Source organism: Podarcis bocagei (genome assembly GCF_964188305.1).
Source record: "Podarcis bocagei genome assembly, chromosome: 7".
In the NCBI taxonomy this organism is placed as follows: Eukaryota; Metazoa; Chordata; class Lepidosauria; order Squamata; family Lacertidae; genus Podarcis; species Podarcis bocagei.
Window position 1 is genome coordinate 8,635,937 of NC_138132.1, and position 19,852 is coordinate 8,655,788.

The window sequence follows — 19,852 nt, forward strand, 5'->3', positions numbered from 1 at the left end:
GCCCACCCCCCTAAATTGGCTGGTACACTCCTCCCAGTTCTCTTATATGCGGATGACGCAGTTCTAATTTCCTTCTCCAGTGCAGGCATAAGAAAACTTCTAAGATCTCTCAATGTTTATTGTACAGTGGTACCTCAGGTTACATACACTTCAGATTACAGACTCCGCTAACCCAGAAATAGTCCCTCAGATTAAGAACTTTGCTTCAGGATGAGAACAGAAATTGCGCAGCAGCGGCGCGGCAGCAGCAGGAGGAGGCCCCATTAGCTAAAGTGGTGCTTCAGGTTAAGAACAGACCTCCAGAACGAATTAAGTTCTTAACCCAAGGTGCCACTGTAATGCTGAACAATTAACAATTAACAATTAACCCTCTCTCTTTCTGGGGTAGGGGGTGGCGCTCCTGGCACTCGCTTCAAAAATCCAAATATAGCCATGTTTCCTAAAAAGATTGCTGCTCTCCTGGAGTAATTCGTTGTCAGAGGCAAGGAATATATACACATGCACGCATGCATATATTCAGGCACCAAGAAAACGTTTCAGGTGTGGCTCATCTCAAATGGAGGAGTTCAGGCTGTCAGACAGCAGCAGACAAACACCTGTCTTGCAAAGATGGATGCCGTGTGTGGGGGTTGTTTTTTAAGGGAAGGCAGCCGAGGAGAAGAGACGTTTCGCGCAAGCTCAGGGAAGGAGCAACGTTCAGCCTTTCAAGCTTTCTGGTTGCAGTGAGACGCTATGCAAATCCCGGCAGTTATTTTTAACTCTCAAAGGTACCCCATCTGAAACGCTTTGTTCGTTTCAGTTGACCTCTGAACTCCTCCTTCCTTCCTCCTTAAAGCGGAGAGATCTTTATGATTTCATCGCAAGCGAGAGGAACTGGCTCCTCTCCATGCTCCCTCCCCCCCAACCATTTTTTTAAAAATTCATGTGCATAAGAACGACCCTTATCCTGGGGAGCCTATGGAACTCACTGCCACAAGATTTTCACTTCGGATCCTCTGAAACAGTGCAAGTGAGAGTCAGCATGGTTCAGTGGTTAGAGTGCTCGACTAGGACCTGGGAGACCAGGGTTCAAATCCCCACTTGGCCATGAAGATCAATGGGTAACCAACATCCCTCTCAACCTAACCTACCTCTCAGGGTCGTTGTGAGGGTTAAATGAGGAGTGGAAGAACCACCTTGAGCTACTTGAAGAAAAGGCAGGATAGAAATGCAATAAACAAGTAAGCAAACAAGCCATGTCTTGTGCCGGGGAAACTGTGGAATCCACTGCTGCAAGATCTTTACTTTTCAAAAATTCAGTTTCTCTAAAACAGGGAGTCCTTAGAGGCCAGAGCATTTTGGGGGAAGCCACAGGGAAATTGCACTGGTATGGCACTCATTAGAGGCGCACCAACAAAAGGGTATGCTTTCGAAATGCTAGGTTGGCAGGAGCTGGGACAGAGCAACGGGAGCTCACCCCGTTGCGGGGATTCGAACCGCCAACCTTTCGACCGGCAAGCCCAAGCGGCACAGATAAATACACTTAAGACCGCATTGTAAAAATTACATGGGGGGAAAACTCTCCCAGAAGTCAGTTTCCAAGCCATAAGCCAAGAGAGGATGTAGAGAGAGGATGTACGTATTCCTCAAAGGCTCCCGGTTGGCACACATTCGCCATTATTTGATCTGTTGGAGTGTTGAGCAGCATTGATCCTCCATCCCCAATAATAGTAATAATAATCAATACATATAGACAGTCGGAGGGTGGAGTAAGGGGACATAATGGTCCCCTAGTGCAGCTTGCGCTGTACAGTATGTGACAGGAAATAGGGGTTTGTGGAGGCATCCCAGAAAAAACACTCTTTGCCCAGAAAGCAAATCCCACCTATCCCTGACAAAGCAGGCACAAGATAATTTAATTTACTAAGAGTATTGTTGGCACAGAAATGGAAACAAGAAGAGTTACCAACGAAAGGAGAACGGCAGACGAAATTAATGGACTACGCAGAATTAGATAAGATGACAAGAAGGATTCAAAACCTGCGGGACCAGAGATTCTCAGAAGACTGGAATAAATATGTGGACTATTTGAAAAGCAACTGTAAGCAACAGATGATGCTAGCAGGACTGCAAGAAGTTTTGTAAGGAGGAATAGATGAAATATTGTAAGGAAGGCTATGATGAGAGTCAATAGATAAGATAATTAAAAGCAATAGTGAAACTAAGGAATGTAATTGAAGTGAAAAAATTGGAAAATTTTCAGATGTGGTTGATGGAAGTCCCCCAAAAAACTGTATAAGATGTGACCTAAGTTGAGTGACTGTTGAAAATGATATATTAAAAAATGAATAAAAAATATAACAACAACAACAACAATAATTTAATTTACTACTATTATTATTACTATTACTATTATTATTTACATCTTGCCCTTTTCCCAGTCACCCAAGGCAGCTTACACAAATTAAAACACAAAATACAAAAAAAGCTAAAAACACATGAATGATGATAGTTTAAAAGTCTAATTGTATTAAAACATTTTTTATTATTATTATTAACAGCAGTCTGCTGGGATAGCTCAGTTGGTACAGCATGAGACTCTTAACCTCAAGGCTGTGGGTCTGAGACCCACATTGGGCAAAAATGTCCCTGCACTGAAGAGGGCTGGACTAGATGACCCCTGTGGTCACTTACATCCCGAGCAATTCTACGATTTACTAAATTTGTACACCATTCCCATCCAACGATCACAGGGAGGTTCACAACAAAACATAAGAGGATGCGTGAGGCGGCGCCATGATTTCACTGACATGAAGGAAACACTAATATATTCCATTATGCAAATGAATTCAAAGTTGTTCCATGACTGATCAGCTAGAAGGGACATAATGATTTATAATTCAAATAACCGAGCCTTAGCATCAAATCGAGCTGAGATACTTCTAAATATAAAAGCCCGGAATGATTTCTAAAATAATGCAGAACAAGACAGCAATTCAAAACGCTTGTTGCCTCTTGTTGCTTAAAATGCCCCCTATATATTTTTTTCCTCTCTCTCTTTTGTCTAATCCTTTCTAAAACTGTAATTTAAAAAATAGTTACCGGAAAAAACCCTTACGCATTATAAAAGATAAGTTCCAGTTTTAAGGAACGTGCAGCGCTTGATTCTGAAGGAAAACTACATGCATATGAATGAATTTAGTGATCAGCAGGCATTTAAATTAAGCTAATTATTTTTAGCCTTTCAAATTAATCACAATTTAATGTGCCCTGGGTGGGGGAAACGGGGCCCCTGGATGTTGTCTCCAAAAAAACACAAGGCTTCCCACACCCAGGGCACATTATATTGAGTTATATATATTGAAAATCTAATCCTCAACCTACCACAGCGGCATAATCCTCATCAGACTGAGAAGGGATGAAGCAAAACAAATATACTAAAATTCAGATATTGGTCTTATTATGCCACCAGGAATGGAAGCTCGAGGTACAGGGGCAGTGTGAGAAACTCAAGCTATATAATCTAATCGGCCTACTTTGGGCCAGGCATCCCCAACCTTCGTCCCTCCAGATGTTTTGGACTACAACTCCCATGATCCCTAGCTAACAGGACCAGTGGTCAGGGATGATGGGAATTGTAGTCCAAAACATCTGGAGGGCCGAAGGTTGGGGATACTTGGTCTAGGCGCTGTTGGGTTGTGGCTTTTTTGCAATGTAATGCAATTTATTATTAATATTTCTACACCGCTTTGTCTTTTAAAGAACAAATCTCAAAGCGCTTTACAACACATTGAAACCATCCGGAACAAAACAAATCCAAGCTTCGAGGAAAATATTTCAGATCCCTTCTCCGGGTGACACACTTGGCCATGGGTAGGCAAACTAAGGCCCAAGGGCCGGATCCGGCCCAATCGCCTTCTAAATCTGGCCCACGGATGGTCCAGGAATCAGTGTGTTTTTGCATGAGTAGAATGTGTGCTTTTATTTAAAATGCATCTCTGGGTTATTTGTGGGGCACAGGAATTCGTTCATTCCCTCCCCCCCCCACACACACACACAATATAGTCCAGCGCCCCACAAGGTCTGGGGGACAGTGGACTGGCCCCCTGCTGAAAAAGTTTGCTGACCCCTGCACTTGGCTTTCCCCAGTCGCCAGCCCGGCATCCAGAAATCTCGGTGTGGTCGCAATGGGACCTGTGCTAGCCCCAAAACTCACCTGGCTGATGTCTAGCCCCGTACAGGGGCACCCTACCACCAAACAGGGACGCGGGTGGCTCTGTGGGTTAAACCACAGAGCCTAGGGCTTGCTGATCAGAAGGTCGGCGGTTTGAACCCCCGCCACGGGGTGAGCTCCCGTTGCTCAGTCCCTCCTCCTGCCAACCTAGCAGTTCGAAAGCACATCAAGTGCAAGTAGATAAATAGGTACCACTCTGGCGGGAAGGTAAACGGCGTTTCCGTGCGCTGCTCTGGTTCGCCAGAAGCGGCTTAGTCATGCTGGCCACACGACCCGGAAGCTGTACACCGGCTCCCTCGGCCAATAAAGCGAGATGAGTGCCGCAACCCCAGAGTTGGCCATGACTGGACCTAATGGTCAGGGGTCCTTTACCACCAAACACTGGGCAAGAGGGCAGGCAGGAGGGCGTAGCTGCTGCAAGGAGAGCGCGGAGACGGGCTTTCCCACCCAGCTCTCCAGCTGCGGGTCATGTGCCCAGGTTGCAGGGCAAAGGATGCCCACCCATGAGTTGGGCACAACATCCGTACAAAGTTTTGGGGTGGTGTTAAGCATTGCCTCCGGTTTTGATTCAGATCAAGGCTGCATCAAGCTTCCAGGAAATGATTGATCGAGGGAGTAGAGCGATTCCCCTATTAACAAAGGTCGCAGCATTTGGGATTTATTTATTTTTAGTTCTCAAAAGGTGTGGTAGGAAGATTCAGCCACGGAGAAAAGTGGCATTTAATCATTTCAGTATAGTCTAGTATCAAATGTTTTTGTTGTTTTTTTAATTTGCCAAAAATGGATCAATATCTTTTCAAAATGAGGGCAAGAATATCAAGGGATGATACTGTTGAGTTTGTATAGATATTTAAGGTACGCATGTAATAGGCTCACGTATCGTTTTCTTATAAAGCAGTTGCGCTCTAGGTTGCAAATCAAGCACAGCTATCGACTGAAAAAGAAGTGTGAAGAAGTGTATCTGAAGAAGTGTGTGTGCACACGAAAGCTCATACCAATAACAAACTTAGTTGGTCTCCAAGGTGCTACTGGAAGGAAATTTTTTATTGAAAAATGGGTGTGGCTGGAGTAAAAAAATCACCGTATTTTTCCGTCTATAAGATGCCCCCATGTATATGAAGCTCCCTATTTTGGGGGGCTCTGATTTAAGAAAATGGGGGGATATGGCGTGTATAAGACGCCCCCAAATTTTGGACATTATTTTTTAGGGGGGGGACTAGTCTTATACATGGAAAAATACAGTATTCTGAAAGTGTGGCCCAAAGGTGGGGTGGGGAAGCTGGTTTGGAGAGATGGCAAGGAAGAAGCAACAGGATAGAAGTTTATAAAATTATGCCTGGCATGAAGAAACTGGGCAGAGGAGAGTTTTTTCCTCCCTCCCTGTTAACGCTAGAACCTGAGGGCATGCAATGAAACGGAACGCTGGAAGATTCAGGGCAGAAGTCCTTTTTCACACGGCGCATGGTTAACCTATGGAACTCACTCACACTGGAGGCAGTGATGACCACCAATCTGGATGGCTTCCCATTACGGGCGCATGGTTGGCCGCCGTGAGAACAGAAGACTGGCTTGAACAAACTGGGTCTTCTTATTCTGCGATTCTCTTTCATTGCGATTCCGGTGCTGCAATGGTTGGACTGGGGGCAGGCAGGTGTGGAGGACTCCCTGGTCCTGAATGGGGTAACTGTGCCCCTAAAGGACCAGGTGTGCAGCCTGGGAGTCATTTTAGACTCGATACGATATCTTTATTGTCATTGTCCCTTGCGGAACAATGAAATTGTCCATGGAGGCGCAGGTCAATTCTGTGTCCAGGGCAGCTGTTTATCAGCTCCATCTGCTTCGCAGGCTGAGACCCTACCTGCCCACGGACTGTCTCGCCAGAGTAGTGCATGCTCTGGTTATCTCCCGCTTGGACTACTAGAATGTGCTCTATGTGGGGCTACCTTTGAAGGTGACCCGGAAACTTCATTTAATCCCGAATGCAGCAGCTAGACTGGTGACTGGGAGCGGCCGCCGGGAGCACATAACACCGGTCCTGAGAGATCTGCATTGGCTCCCAGTACATTTCCAAGCACAATTCAAAGTGTTGGTGCTGACCTTTAAAGCCCTAAACGGCCTCTGTCCAGTATACCTGAAGGAGCTTCTCCACCCCCATCATTCTGCCCGGACGCTGAGGTCCAGCGCCGAGGGTCTTCTGGCGGTTCCCTCATTGCGAGAAGTGAGGTTACAGGGAACCAGGCAGAGGGCCTTCTCGGTAGTGGTGCCCGCCCTGTGGAAAGCCCTCCCACCAGATGTCAAAGAGAAAAACAACTACAGTGGTACCTATGGTTACATACGCTTCAGGTTACATACGCTTCAGGTTACAGACTCCGCTAACCCAGAAATAGTACTTCAGGTTAAGAACTTTGCTTCAGGATGAGAACAGAAATTCTGCTCCGGCGGTGCGGCGGCAGCAGGAGGCCCCATTAGCTAAAGTGGTGCTTCAGGTTAAGAATAGTTTCAGGTTAAGAACGGACCTCCGGAACGAATTAAGTTCTTAACCCGAGGTACCACTGTACCAGATTTTTAGAAGACATCTGAAGGCAGCCCTGTTTAGGGAAGCTTTTAATGTTTAATAGGTTATTTTATTTTAATATTCCATTGGAAGCCGCCATGAGTGGCTGGAGAAACCCAGCCAGATGGGTGGGGTATAAATAATAAATTATTATCATATTATTATTATTCAGGTCTGCAAGGGGTCAGACTACATGGACTCTGGGTACCCCTTCCAGCTCGACAACTCTATGCCTTTATGAAACTCTGCATGAGCTCGTCTACCCAGTATGCCCAGGTATAGCAGGGGCAGGGAAACTCCACCCCGGGCTTTCCCAGGTGAGGGGGAAGGGCTGGGAGGAAGCGGCTCTCGAATCCGCCACCCTGGGGCACCTGGGCCCAGCGAGGCAGCAGTTAAGGGCCTGAGTCACGCACTTCCCTCCTGAACCTCCTCTCCCGGCAGCCCAAAGTGTTCCTGGCGGGCAGGAAACAGCCTCAATAATAGCAGGCAATAAAGGCAGCGAAGCCAGGCCAGGGTGAGTCCAGGAGAAAGAGCTGCCTGTTTGTGAGTCACGCTACAGGGAACAGCCCTCTATTCAAAGCGAGAGCCAAGATGGAGCAGGACAAGGCGGCCCCAGGTGCGAGGAGGAGGAGGAGGAGGAAAAAACCCCAAGGCCTTTCCCGCATCTAAGCAACAGGTAGCCAGAGCCAGGGGGCAATGTTATTCCTGCACAGCCCACCCCCAAAATAAAAAATACCCTGACGCAGGGTCCTTGGTGCACATGGAACCAGACAGAGCAATGCAAAGGAACGGAAACAGAGGGAGAGAGACATAGGTCTCTGCCCCAAGGAGTTAACACACACTATTATTTCAGCAACAATTTCTCTACAGAAGAAAACACTCTAATAAGTCAGTTCTGGTCATTCCCGTCCTCAATCCAAGCTGAAATTCTAGAAAGACGAGAAACATGAAGAAACAGACTGGCTGGGAAAGACGCATATTATTTCAGTCTTGATGGCAGAAAGTGAGGAGGAATTAAAGAACCTTTTAATGAGGGTGAAAGAGGAGAGCGCAAAATTTGGTCTGAAGCTCAACATCAAAAAAGCTAAGATCATGGTCACTGGGCCCATCACCTCCTGGCAAATAGAAGGGGAAGAAATGGAGGCAGTGAGACATTTTACTTTCTTGGGCTCCATGATCACTGCAGATGGTGACAGCACTCACGAAATTAAAAGACGCCTGCTTCTTGGGAGAAAAGCAATGACAAACCTAGACAGCATCTTAAAAGGCAGAGACATCACCTTGCCAACAAAGGTCAGTATAGTTAAAGCTATGGTTTTCCCAGTAGTGATGTACGGAAGTGAGAGCTGGACCATAAAGAAGGCTGATCGCCGAAGAATTGATGCTTTTGAATTCTGGTGCTGGAGGAGACTCTTGAGAGTCCCATGGACTGCAAGAAGATCAAACCTATCCATTCTTAGGGAAATCAGCCCTGAGTGCTCACTGGAAGGACAGATCCTGAAGCTGAGGCTCCAATACTTTGGCCACCTCATGAGAAGAGAAGACTCCCTGGAAAAGACCCTGATGTTGAGAAAGATGGAGGGCCCAAGGAGAAGGGGACGACAGAGGACGAGATGGCTGGACAGTGTTCTGGAAGCTACTAACATGAGTTTGTCCAAACTGCGGGAGGCAGTGGAAGACAGGAGTGCCTGGTGTGCTCTGGTCCATGGGGTCACGAAGAGTCGGACACGACTAAACGACTAATCAACAACAACAACAAAGGGATGGAGACGTCATGTTGTCATAGGGATGTCGTATCCCCAAATAAACGAAGGGCACAGGAACAGGAACATTGCCTCGGTGGGTGAAACTAAGGCAGCGTCCACAGCATACAGTTATAAAGCACCCAGCTTCTCCCAAAATAAAATCATAGAATTGTCAAGTTGGAAGGGAGGGACCCCACAGGTCATCTGGTCCAATCCGCTGCAAGGCAGGAATCTCCGGGATCCTGGGAATTGTAGTTCTGCGAGAGAACTGTGGTTGGTCAGCAGAGAAGACAGTGGAGGAGAAGAAAGGCGCAAAAGGGTCACAGCTACAGCACACATTTAAAGCTCCCCCCCCCAAAAAAAAACCCCAATCCTGGGAATTGTAGTTTCTTAAGGGCGCTGAGGATTGTAGTTCTGGGAGGGGTGAGCTACAGTTCCCAGGACTAAGGGGAGACTACATGCTTTGAAACATGGGGTGTGGGTGTGCTCTGAGGGTCCACAGCGCCAGGAATTCTTGCTCCCAAGACAGTACCTGGAATTCAGAGGTAGACTGCCTCCCAACTTGGAGGTTTGACGTGTAGCCAAGCTGTCAGCGTTAAAAGCAGCAAGACCGCTGTTGGCAGACGCCATCTCCCTTCGATTTTAAACGCTTCCCAAAGCCGTCCCAAAGGAGGACAGCCACACCTCAAATTTAAAGCCCTCTTACGCCACTTTAGGGACGCGGGTGGCGCTGTGGGTTAAACCACAGAGCCTAGGGCTTGCCGATCAGAAGGTTGGCGGTTCGAATCCCCGCGACGGGATGAGCTCCCGTCACTCGGTCCCTGCTCCTGCCAACCTAGCAGTTCGAAAGCACGTCAAAGTGCAAGTAGATAAATAGGTACCGCTCCAGCGGGAAGGTAAACAGCGTTTCCGTGTGCTGCTCTGGTTCGCCAGAAGCGGCTTAGTCATGCTGGCCACATGACCCGGAAACTGTACGCCAGTTCCCTCGGCCAATAAAGCTAGATGAGCACCGCAATCCCAGAGACGGCCACGACTGGACCTAATGGTCAGGGGTACCTTTACCTTTACCTTTATGCCACTTTAGCTGTCGTGAAGAATCCTGGGAACTGTAGTTTTAGGGTGCTGGGAATTGTAGCTCTGCAAGGTCATCACATACGGATCCTAGGATTCTCCATGACGGTTTAATGCAGCGTAAGAGTGCTTTAAATGGATGGTAGGGACGCGGCCCTCCCAAATGATATATGGGGAAGCAGGATTAGAATTCGCTTCCTGCACGTTCAGGGCTCAAACAGATGTGAATTGGGCACACAGCGACTGCAGATCCCTGGCTCTTTCTCCCGAGTCCTTCAGCCAATCTGTTGGGAGATCAGAGCTCTGCACATGCTCCATAGCCTGCTGGGCACCCCCTGAATAAGCCTGCCTCATTCGAGTGTGTGGGGGAGGACGTTGCCGAGGCCAAAAAACAGACCAGGACAGTTTGTAAACCTCTTCCTGCCCCTCGCTATTTCCCCAAAGCCTAGCCCTCCAAAATTCTGCACATGCTCAAAAGCGCCTTCTTCTGTGTTGCCGCTTTGCTTGCTTCAAAGCAATGATCAGGACTGAAGAACAGAGACACTGGCTTTTGCCCGGGTGAACCTGCCATGGTGTTAAGATGAGCTTCTAAGGCCCTCCTTCCTGCCCTGTCTCCGCTGGAGATATGATTGACAGGTGCTGGCAACAGGGCCTCCTTGGTGGTGGCTCACATTTACAGAATGCTTTGCCTCCCTAAAATAGAGATTGCAGAGATGGACCATGCAGAGAATGAACTAAGGAAGTTTAGTTGTCTGCAGGGCTTTAGACGAGCCCAGAATGTGGCAGCGGAGACAGGATCCAGCTTCCCAAGAACCTCAGCCTCAATTCAAGCCAACAAGAAGCAGGTTTCTAGTCCTCATGGAAAGCTGATAGACATTGCAAAAGCCGGGAAGGAGGTTGAACAAGTTTTAGTAGTAGCAGGAGGTGCCTTCTGCTCTCCCCATGACAACCACAATCAGAATTGAATGAAGGAGAAAAAGGGAAGTTAACATGCAAAATAGAAAAGATTATGCAAATTGGCTCTCAATCTGCATAACCCAGAGTTCAGATTGCCTAAGGGCGGAACTTTGATATTACTGATTTGAGATGGGGTTTTTTTTAAGCATGGAATACAGCCCAGTGTTAGGGAATGAAGTTTACGGAGCAAAAAGACCAGAATGGACATTAAGAATGTAGAAGAGCTTGCAGTACCCAAGCAAATCTCCACTCCCTCTAGTTTCTAGAAACTGGTGCAGAGAGTTCCACAGTTTATCAGCTGCAAATCTGCAGTTTGGGATGGCAGAGGGGTCTGTGTGACTCGGAGAAGGAGGCTTGCCTGTTTCTTAACACCCGGCTTGACTTAACTCTCCCTGGCAATGATGCTTCCAAGTTTCCTCCAGCCCGGGCCTAAAGGATGTGGACGAAGGACGCTCCCATCCTGGAGACATCCCAAAGATTATCGCTCAGCCTCTCGGAACCAGGGACACTTCCCTTTCCTGCTCAGAGGGGAGAGAGGCAGCCAGCGTCTTGGCTGCTGTTTCCGCTCCTTTGCTGAAACATAAAATATTTGTATATATAGCACGAGGGGACCTGGACCGGCTGGGAGAGGAGGGGAAAGAGTCCAGGGAATGCAGTGGCCGGTGGTGGCACGAGCCACAACATCGCCACACCACCCATCTCTCAGCCACAGATGCGGTACGTGGCCTTTGGAGAAACCGCTATTCTCGGTATGAGTCTCACGTCCCCTTCGCTTTGGGAACGATAGCACGCCTGACCCTATCTTGCAAGACCGTTGCAAAGATTATCGAGATCGTTTATGCAAAGCGCGACTCAAAAAGAGCTATGTAAATATTAGGGCTGCGACGAAAGGGAACTGCGACAGAATGTTGCAGTGCTGAGTTACCGCAGGATTCCAGCGACTCCATTGCTTGCTCCCTTCCTCTCAGTTTGAGGTTTTGTCCCTCTTTTGGGTGGTTCCCCCTGCAAGAAAAAGATTGCTCAAACCCCAGTAAGGTAAAGGTACCCCTGCCCGCACAGGCCAGTCGTGTCCGACTCTAGGGTTGTGCGCTCAACTCACTTAAGAGGCCGGGAGCCAGCGCCGTCCGCAGACACTTCCGGGTCACGTGGCCAGCGTGACGAAGCTGCTCTGGCGAGCCGGCACCAGCGCAGCACACGGAAACGCCGTTTACCTTCCCGCTATAAAGCGGTACCTATTTATCTACTTGCACTTAAGAGTGCTTTCGAACTGCTAGGTGGGCAGGAGCTGGGACTGAAAGACGGGAGCTCACCCCGTCGCGGGGATTCGAACCGCCGACCATATGATCGGCAAGTCCTAGGCACTGAGGTTTTACCCACAGCGCCACCCGCATCCCTTCAAACCCAGGGGTCCCCCCAAATTTGCAGGTGTCAGCCTCGTACGAATGGAACGGTGGTGCTCTTTCGGCCTAGGAAACTAGTGGTACTTACCCCCTGAAGATTAGAAATTTGTATTTTACATTTATTTATGTAATGGGTTCACCAGGATTCCCCACACAGCTCAGAACTAGCTTCCGCCTCATCCAGCCTTGAGAGCATGCAAAACAAGAGTGCCTCTGAGCATGCGTTAAGGTCCCTCTCACCTACCTCAGAGAGACCCATCACCAATCTCTGCCTGTCTGAATTTTGAAAGACGGCCTGTCAGGCCCGGCCTTAAGCCCCAGCACCTCTCATTTTAAAAACTGGGCTAGATTCTGGCCACTTGCATTTAAAGCGCTGCAATGCCAGTTTAAACAGTTTGCCCCAAAGGATCCTGGGAAGTGTAGTTTGTTAAAGGCGCTGAAAGGGGTCAGGATTTCGCAGAGCTACAATTCGCAGAGCGGTCTATCGATAATTCCCTCTGCTCCGGTAACTCTGGAGACTGCAGCTCTGTGAATACAGGTGATCTAACAACTCTCAGCACCCTTAAACTACAACTCCCAGGATTCTCTGGGGGAAGCCAGGGCTGTTTAAAGTGGTGCTTAGAATGTATGGTGTGAACATACATGGCTTCAGTGCAAGTCTGACCAGGCAGGAGGGCTGTCAAAGGAAGGCTTAAGAAGCGAATGGTACTTCAAACAGCTCTGCCAGATGGGAACTGTAGTCCAAAACATCTGGAAGGTACTGTGTGTGTGTGTGTGTGTGTGTGTGTGTGTGTGTGTGTGGACAGGGGGAGGCTGCCTCAATATACCGTATTTTTTTATCTATAAGACTCACTTTTTCCCTCCTAGAGGGGGACTGCCCTGAAGTTCAGCTGGTGGCATTCAGGATCATTCAAGGACTCCAAACTGGGTTTCCCCCAAAGGCTGCCAACATCATTTTATTACTTTATCGTTGCATCGATATCCTGCCTTTTCTCCAGAGAGCGCAAGGTGGCCTAGATGCTTCTCCTCCTTTCCATTTTATGCTCCCATCAACCCTGCAAAGTAGATTAGACTGGGAGAAAGTCATCTGGCGGGCTTTAGGGCTGAGAGAAAACTTCTTTTAGACTTGACTATTGTAACTCACTCTACATGGGGCTGCCCTTGAGACTGACCCAGAAACTCCAGCGGGTGCAGAATGCCGCGCCGAGACTCCTTACGGGGTCCTCGCCGCGGGATCACATTCACCCAGTGCTATACCAGCTGCACTGGCTCCCAGTGGAGTACAGGATCAGGTTTAAGGTGCTGGTTTTAACCTTTAAAGCCCTATGTGGCCTAGGACCCTCGTACCTATGGGACCGCCTCTCCTGGTATGTCCCACAGAGGAACTTACGGTCTTCAAACAAAAACACATTGGAGGTCCCAGGCCACAGGGAGGTTAGGCTGGCCTCTACCAGAGCCAGGGCTTTTTCGGCCGTGGCCCCGATCTGGTGGAACGCGCTGTCACAAGAGACTAGGGCCCTGCGGGACTTGGCATCTTTCTGCAGGGCCTGCAAGACAGAGCTGTTCCACCAAGCCTTTGGTCAGGGCACAGCCTGACTCCCTCCTTTGGTAATCCTCATAGCACTCTAGCCCAATGGTTGCCATTAATTTGATTTTGAATTGATTTTAGAATGAAGGGTTACTTTATTGTTGTTAGCTGCTCTGAGCCCGGCTTCGGCTGGGGAGGGCGGGATATAAATTAAAAAAAAATATTATATTATTATTATTCTTTTACTCGGCCTGCCCTTGAGAAACAGCTTGATCAACAGACATTAGCACACGAGGCAGAGGGAAACCGGTGCCTCCCCCCCCCCCCAGTCATGGCCAGTCATGATGGGAGTCCAATGCCACCTGCAAGGCCACAGGCTTGTTTTCTCCTGCTCCGGAGGGTAGGACTCGAACCCATGACTTCAAGTTACAAGAAAGGAGATTCCGACTAAACACCAGGAAGAACTTTCTGACAGTATGAGGCTCCCTCGGGAGGTTGTGGACTCTCCTTCCTTGGAAGTTTCCAAGCAGAGGTTGGACGGCCATCTGTCATGGCTGCTTTAGCCCAGATTCCTGGGGGTTGGTTTGGATGACCCTGGGGGTCCCGTCCTCTCTACGGTTCTACAATTCTAATGCCAACTCTTGTTCCCGAAAGACCTTTGCGGGGACAAACCTAGTGTGTCTGTGCACAAGGCCTCCAACGTCGTACACATACAAACAGCAATGTTTACCTACAGATAAACACAGAGCTGGATATGAAGCGTACACAAACAGCCTCCAATATACACAAAGGGCTGGGCAGACACACACAATAAAACACACACACAAATCACCACACCGGCGATGCCGTGTGAGTAATGAAATCAGAGCACCCACACTGAGGCCCTTCAGACGTGAGGCTCCCTTTTTATTCATCTTACGCAGCACATCTGCCTTTGCAGAGTAAATGCACTTTAAAAAAAAAAAAACGCCTCCCGAAGGTCTCTGCCCCAAGGAACCTGCAATTTATTTTGCTGCTAAAGAATACGAAAGAGAGGGAAGCATGACCAGAAGGGTCACAGTCAAAATGCATAAAGCGCATGGCTTACCCCATGGAACCCTGGAAACTGTAGTTTGCCGGAATTGCAGAGCTACGGTTCCCAGGATTCTTGTGGAAGGCCATGCACTTTCAGTGTGTCTCTGGTTGTGGGTTGGGAAGGGCAGCAAAACTGGTGCCCCCCCCCCATACAAGCTTCACCTTGGCACTTTATAGCTTCTGCCCGCCCCGGTGCCCTGCAGCCAGGCTGGCTCTCTGCCAGTTGGACCAAGGCGCACCAATGGCTTCTAAGGCTGTGCTCAGAATGGAAATGAAAGGGAGCAGCGGCTACCGGTCAACTGGCCACTCCCTGGCCACTGGCACTTGGCTGAGCTGGCCAGAGCCCAAAGCCAGGCAGGAACTGCTCACAGACCGAGAGGGGAGGGCCGCCCCATAAGTGGCAAGGCTTCCCCCTAGTCTTCAGAAGGCGCAGAAAGAAATCTCGCGAGACTTCATCCAGTCTCACGAGACTTTGCCACAGGCTTGGTGGTGATGATGTTCTGTGGCACCTGTATCAAAGCAGGGATGGATTTACAGTGGTACCTCGGGTTAAGAACTTATTTCGTTCCGGAGGTCCGTTCTTAACCTGAAACTGTTCTTAACCTGAGGTACCACTTTAGCTAATGGGGCCTCCTGCTGCCGCGCCACAATTTCTGTTCTCATCCTGAAGCAAAGTTCTTAACCCGAGGTACTATTTCTGGGTTAGCGGAGTCTGTAACCTGAAGCGTCTGTAACCCGTGGTACCACTGTATTTATTTTTTTCAAAGCGGAGGCAGCTCCCGCCCAGCAAACTGGCTTCGACCTGCGCCAGGAGAATCTGCAGGGAGGGAGGAACTGCAAACAGATGCCACGACATGTACCACGCTTCCCTTTTGATGCCAAAGTACCACGTAATTCTTACCACGCTTCAGTGCTCACCAACCGGAGAGGAATAAAAAGTCCCCACACCCTGCTCACTGCCTTTTCTACCAGCACAAAACTTCAGGAACAGAAGGCAGGTCCACATTCGCGGCCGAAAACTGCAGTAGCTAACCTGGCGTTCTTTCAGTTTTTAAAAAATATTTGTTACGCTATAATAAGCAAAGCAGTCCATTATCTTGCATACATGACCCAACAAGGGAGCACGTGGATAACGCGTTATCCAAAATATTGCCTTAGACCACTGAGGTAGAATCACAGAATTGTGGAATCGGAAGGGACCACAAGGGTCATCTAGTCCAACCCCCTGAATTGCAGGAATCTTTCACCCAACATGGGGCTAGAATCCCCAACCCTGGACTCAAGCCTTCTCTACCGACAGAGCTGCGCACAGCCTTTGACCAAATACAAAACCTAAAGCAACCCAAAGCATCCACGCAGCCGCGATAGGCTCGCCTCTCCAGTTAATCCGGAGTTACTAACCCGGAGTAAAGATAAAACAACAACAAAGGCACGAGTTACGCATCCACGAGCCCAGACCGCAGGCTTTAGAGACTTCCCCCGACGGAGGTCTCTTGCTCTCCCCCCTACCACAGCCCCATGGCGAACCCCCTGCCTCCCCCCCCCCCCGCCTTGCGCACCTTCTGATCCACGATGGAGCACGCCAGTTGCTTGACGTGGGCGAGATCGGAAGATGCGGGTAGCAGGACGAACTCGCGGGTCAGCCCGATCTGGATCTGGAAAGAGACGCCGTGGCAAGGCGAGGCGCCGGCCAGGGCGCACGACGGAGCCGGCGCCGGCTCGGGGGCTGTTGCTGCTCCCGCTGCCGGGGACATTGGGGCTGGAGAGCAGGACGAGGAGCGGCCGGGAGGAGAGGCCATCGTGGTGGTGGTGGCGTCGGGGCGGCGGTCGCCGGAGTCTCCCCGCCACCTCCCACCCCGCAAAACGGGGAGGGTTTCACATGGATGGAGGCTGGAGCGCCCGCTTGCCTGCCCGACGGTGCGCCTTGGTGCGCTCTGCGCGCGCGTCTCCAAAGGCCACCGGCGAAACCGTGCGCTCCTGATGCGCCAACAAACTTTTCTCTCCCTCTCTCGCTTTTCTTTCCCCTCGCCTTCCCCCCCCCCTCCGCCCCGAGAAGGAAGTGCCTTGAGTGACAAGGCGCGGCGCCAATGGCGGGCGGCGGCGATGAAGTCACGACACCCCGCCCCGCCGCTCCGGAGTGGATCCGGAACGGCTGGCGAGGCACCGGGGAGCGCGCCGGGAGGAAGGAGGCGAGATGCGGCGCTGGCAAGCGAAACGGGGGCTCAGCGCGCACTGCGGGGCAGGGAGGGGGGTGTCCGGAAAAACCAGCCTTGGGCGCATGGGAGAAAGAGTGCCCCTGAGCGCGTGCAGAGTGCATGTCGGCCGTCTCTTAGTCAACTCATTCGGGAGGGGGAAAGATTTGGTTTGCAGGTTAGTTTGAACCCCTGGCTCGCCTCTCTTTAAAAGGTGACTAGCTGCTGCCTTTATTTTGTCCGCCGTTTAAGAAGTTGGAGAGAAAAGATGACGGTCTCTGCCCCGCAGGTGTTGCAGATCCTTCCAGTTTGCATTGCAGTGCGCTGGTGGGGAATCGGGGCTGGAGGCAGACCCTCTGTGCTCATAGTTGGTTTCCAGGAAGATCCGGACTCCTCTCTCCAGGATTCGGGAAAGGCTGAGCGGAGTCTCTGCCCCGTAGCCATTACAAACCTCTCCAGCTGTGGCTAAGGGCGTGGAAGCCTCTTCCTGTCTTTCGACACCGTGCCAGCAGGTGTCAAACCTAATTGGGAGACGACGACAGCAGGGATGAGGAAAATCCCAAAATTCCCTCGCTGCTGGAGACGACTCCCCGGAGGCTGCCCTGTTTTCTTCGCCGGCTACACTCATTCCATCAGCACGTCGTGCAAGAGCGCTCCCTGCTGGCAATCCCCGGCCTCCAGCCTCTCTTATTTCGGTTCTTTATGCCAAAACCCAACCCTCGTGGGAAGGCGGGGGTTAAAAAAAAACCAAGAGAACCTCTGAGCCTGAACAAAGTGCTCACTTTTCACCTGAGTTAACCTCACCTGGTCCCCACCCAGCGAGGAATTTCCAGGTAGATTTTCACTATGCCAATCTGCATAATGACAGGGCCTCAGAACAAGAGAAAGAAGTCGCAGAGGACTAAAAGCTTGTTGCGCTTGCAGTTTGCAGGGGGGAAAGTATTATTATTATTATTATTATTATTATTATTATTATTATTATTATTATTATTACCTGACAGTACCAAACTATCGAAGGCTTTTCACCAAAGCCAGACTAAACGTCTTTCCTTCTGCAGTGTTGGATGGCAGGCTGAGAGGAGTTCCCTACCAGGACAGACTTCGCTCGTGTGCGCAAGGCATCGATTCTATAAAACATATTTTGCAGCACTGTGCGAAATATGAGCAAGCCAGGGCTGAACTGATACTACCCTTGCTGGTACCTTTCCCGGAAAAATCAGAGGCTCACTGTGTCAGGTTCCTATTGGAAGACCGGACAAATGCTAGAACATTAGCAGTGGCAAAGTTTTTATCGGTGGTTGCAAGAACCAATGATCCCTATATTCTGAACAAAATGCTTGTTTAACCTGGAGGTAGGCTGTATGAATTGTGTATTGCTTTGTAACGATTTGTTGGGTCTCTGGACCGTAATAAAGATTGTTGTTGTACCATTATTATTATTATTATTAATTATTATTATTATTATTATTATTATTATTATTATTTTAATGTACAATGCTGCCACCAAGTTAACCAGAGGTACTTCTGCAGTCAAGATTCTCTCTCTCTCTCTCTCTCTCTCTCTCTCTCTCTCTCTCTCTCTCTTTCTCTCTTTAATGCACTCATTCTGCACCGGGATGGAGAGCCTGTGATGGTATGGTGCTCAGGTTTAATCCTGCCATCTCCAGGTACGACTGGAAGAGACCACCTGCCCAAAACCCTTGAGAGCTGCTGCCAATCATGTAGACAATACTGAGAAAGATGGTCCACGATTAATAATAATAATAATAATAATAATAATAATAATAATAATTTATTATTTATACCCCGCCCATCTGGCTGGGTTTCCCCAGCCACTCTGGGCAGCTTCCAACAAAACTCTAAAATACAATAACCTATTAAACATTAAAAGCTTCCCTAAACAGGGCTGCCTTCAGATGTCTTCTAAAAGTTTGTTAGTTATTTTTCTCTTTGACATCTGGTGGGAGGGCGTTCCACAGGGCGGGTGCCACCACTGAGAAGGCCCTCTGCCTGATTCCCTGTAACTTGGCTTCTCGCAGTGAGGGAACTGCCAGAAGGCCCTCGGAGCTGGACCTCAGTGTCCGGGCAGAACGATGGAGGTGGAGATGCTCCTTCAGGTATACTGGGCCGAGGCCGTTTAGGGCTTTAAAGGTCAGCACCAACACTTTGAATTGTGCTCAGAAATGTACTGGGAGCCAGTGTAGTTCTTTGAAGACCAGTGTTATGTGGTCTCGGCGGCTGCCCTCAGTCACCAGTCTAGCTGCCGCATTCTGGATTAGTTGTAGTTTCTGGGTCACCTTCAAAGGTAGCCCCACGTAGAGCGCATTGCAGTAGTCCAAGCGGGAGATAACCAGAGGACGCACCACTCTGGCGAGACAGTCTGTGGGCAGGTAGGGCCTCATCCTGCATACCAGGTGGAGCTGGCAGACAGCTGCCCTGGACACAGAATTGACCTGCGCCTCCATGGACAGCTGTGAGTCCAGAATGATTCCCAGGCTGCGCACCTGGTCCTTCATTAAGGCAACTTTCTGTATTCCTGTGTTCCTAAGTGCTTGGCGATGTAATGGCAAAGGGAGCTCAGGGGTTAGAGCGTGCAGTGCTGATAACGCCAAGGTTGCAGGTTTGATCCCCACATGGGGCAGCTGCATATTCCTCTTCTCCCTCTCCACTTTATAAACTTCTAGGCATCCAGTAAAACTGAATCTTGGAAGATTCAGGACAGATGAAAGGAAGTTTGTTATTCATGCAACGTGTAGTTAAACTATGGAACTCACCGCCACAGGAGGCAGGGAGGGCCCCCCAACCTGGGTGGCTTCAAAAGAGGATTAGTCAAATTCACGGAGAGCAGTAAAGCTCTCAAATGCAGCAGTACTTCTGAATCTCAGTTGCTGGAAGCTATAGGAAGTCCTGAGTGCTCACTGGAAGGACAGATCGTGAAGCTGAGGCTCCAATACTTTGGGCACCTCATGAGAAGAGAAGACTCCCTGGAAAAGACCCTGATGCTGGGAAAGATGGAGGGCACAAGGAGAAGGGGACGACAGAGGACGAGATGGTGGGACAGTTTTCTCGAAGCTACCAGCATGAGTTTGACCAAACTGCGGGAGGCAGTGGAAGACAG

General features: G+C 49.5%; 1 protein-coding gene and 1 long non-coding RNA gene across 3 annotated transcripts in view; one reads left to right on the plus strand and one right to left on the minus strand.

Moving 5' to 3' along the window:
- Positions 1 to 16,568, minus strand: part of PRKD2 (protein kinase D2) — a 56,626-nt gene extending 40,058 nt beyond the window's left edge. Inside the window, exon 1 of one of the 2 annotated variants that reach the window (XM_081200246.1) lies at positions 16,102 to 16,568. In XM_081200246.1, the coding sequence (XP_081056372.1) occupies positions 16,102 to 16,341 (240 nt within the window). In that variant the 5' untranslated portion in view covers positions 16,342 to 16,568. Of the gene's footprint in view, positions 1 to 12,184; positions 12,352 to 16,101 lie in introns of those variants that run through there. The other variant, XM_081200247.1, reaches the window with a different exon arrangement.
- Positions 1 to 19,852, plus strand: part of LOC308590626 — a 145,820-nt gene that overhangs the window by 73,548 nt on the left and 52,420 nt on the right. The gene's annotated exons all lie outside the window — the stretch shown is intronic.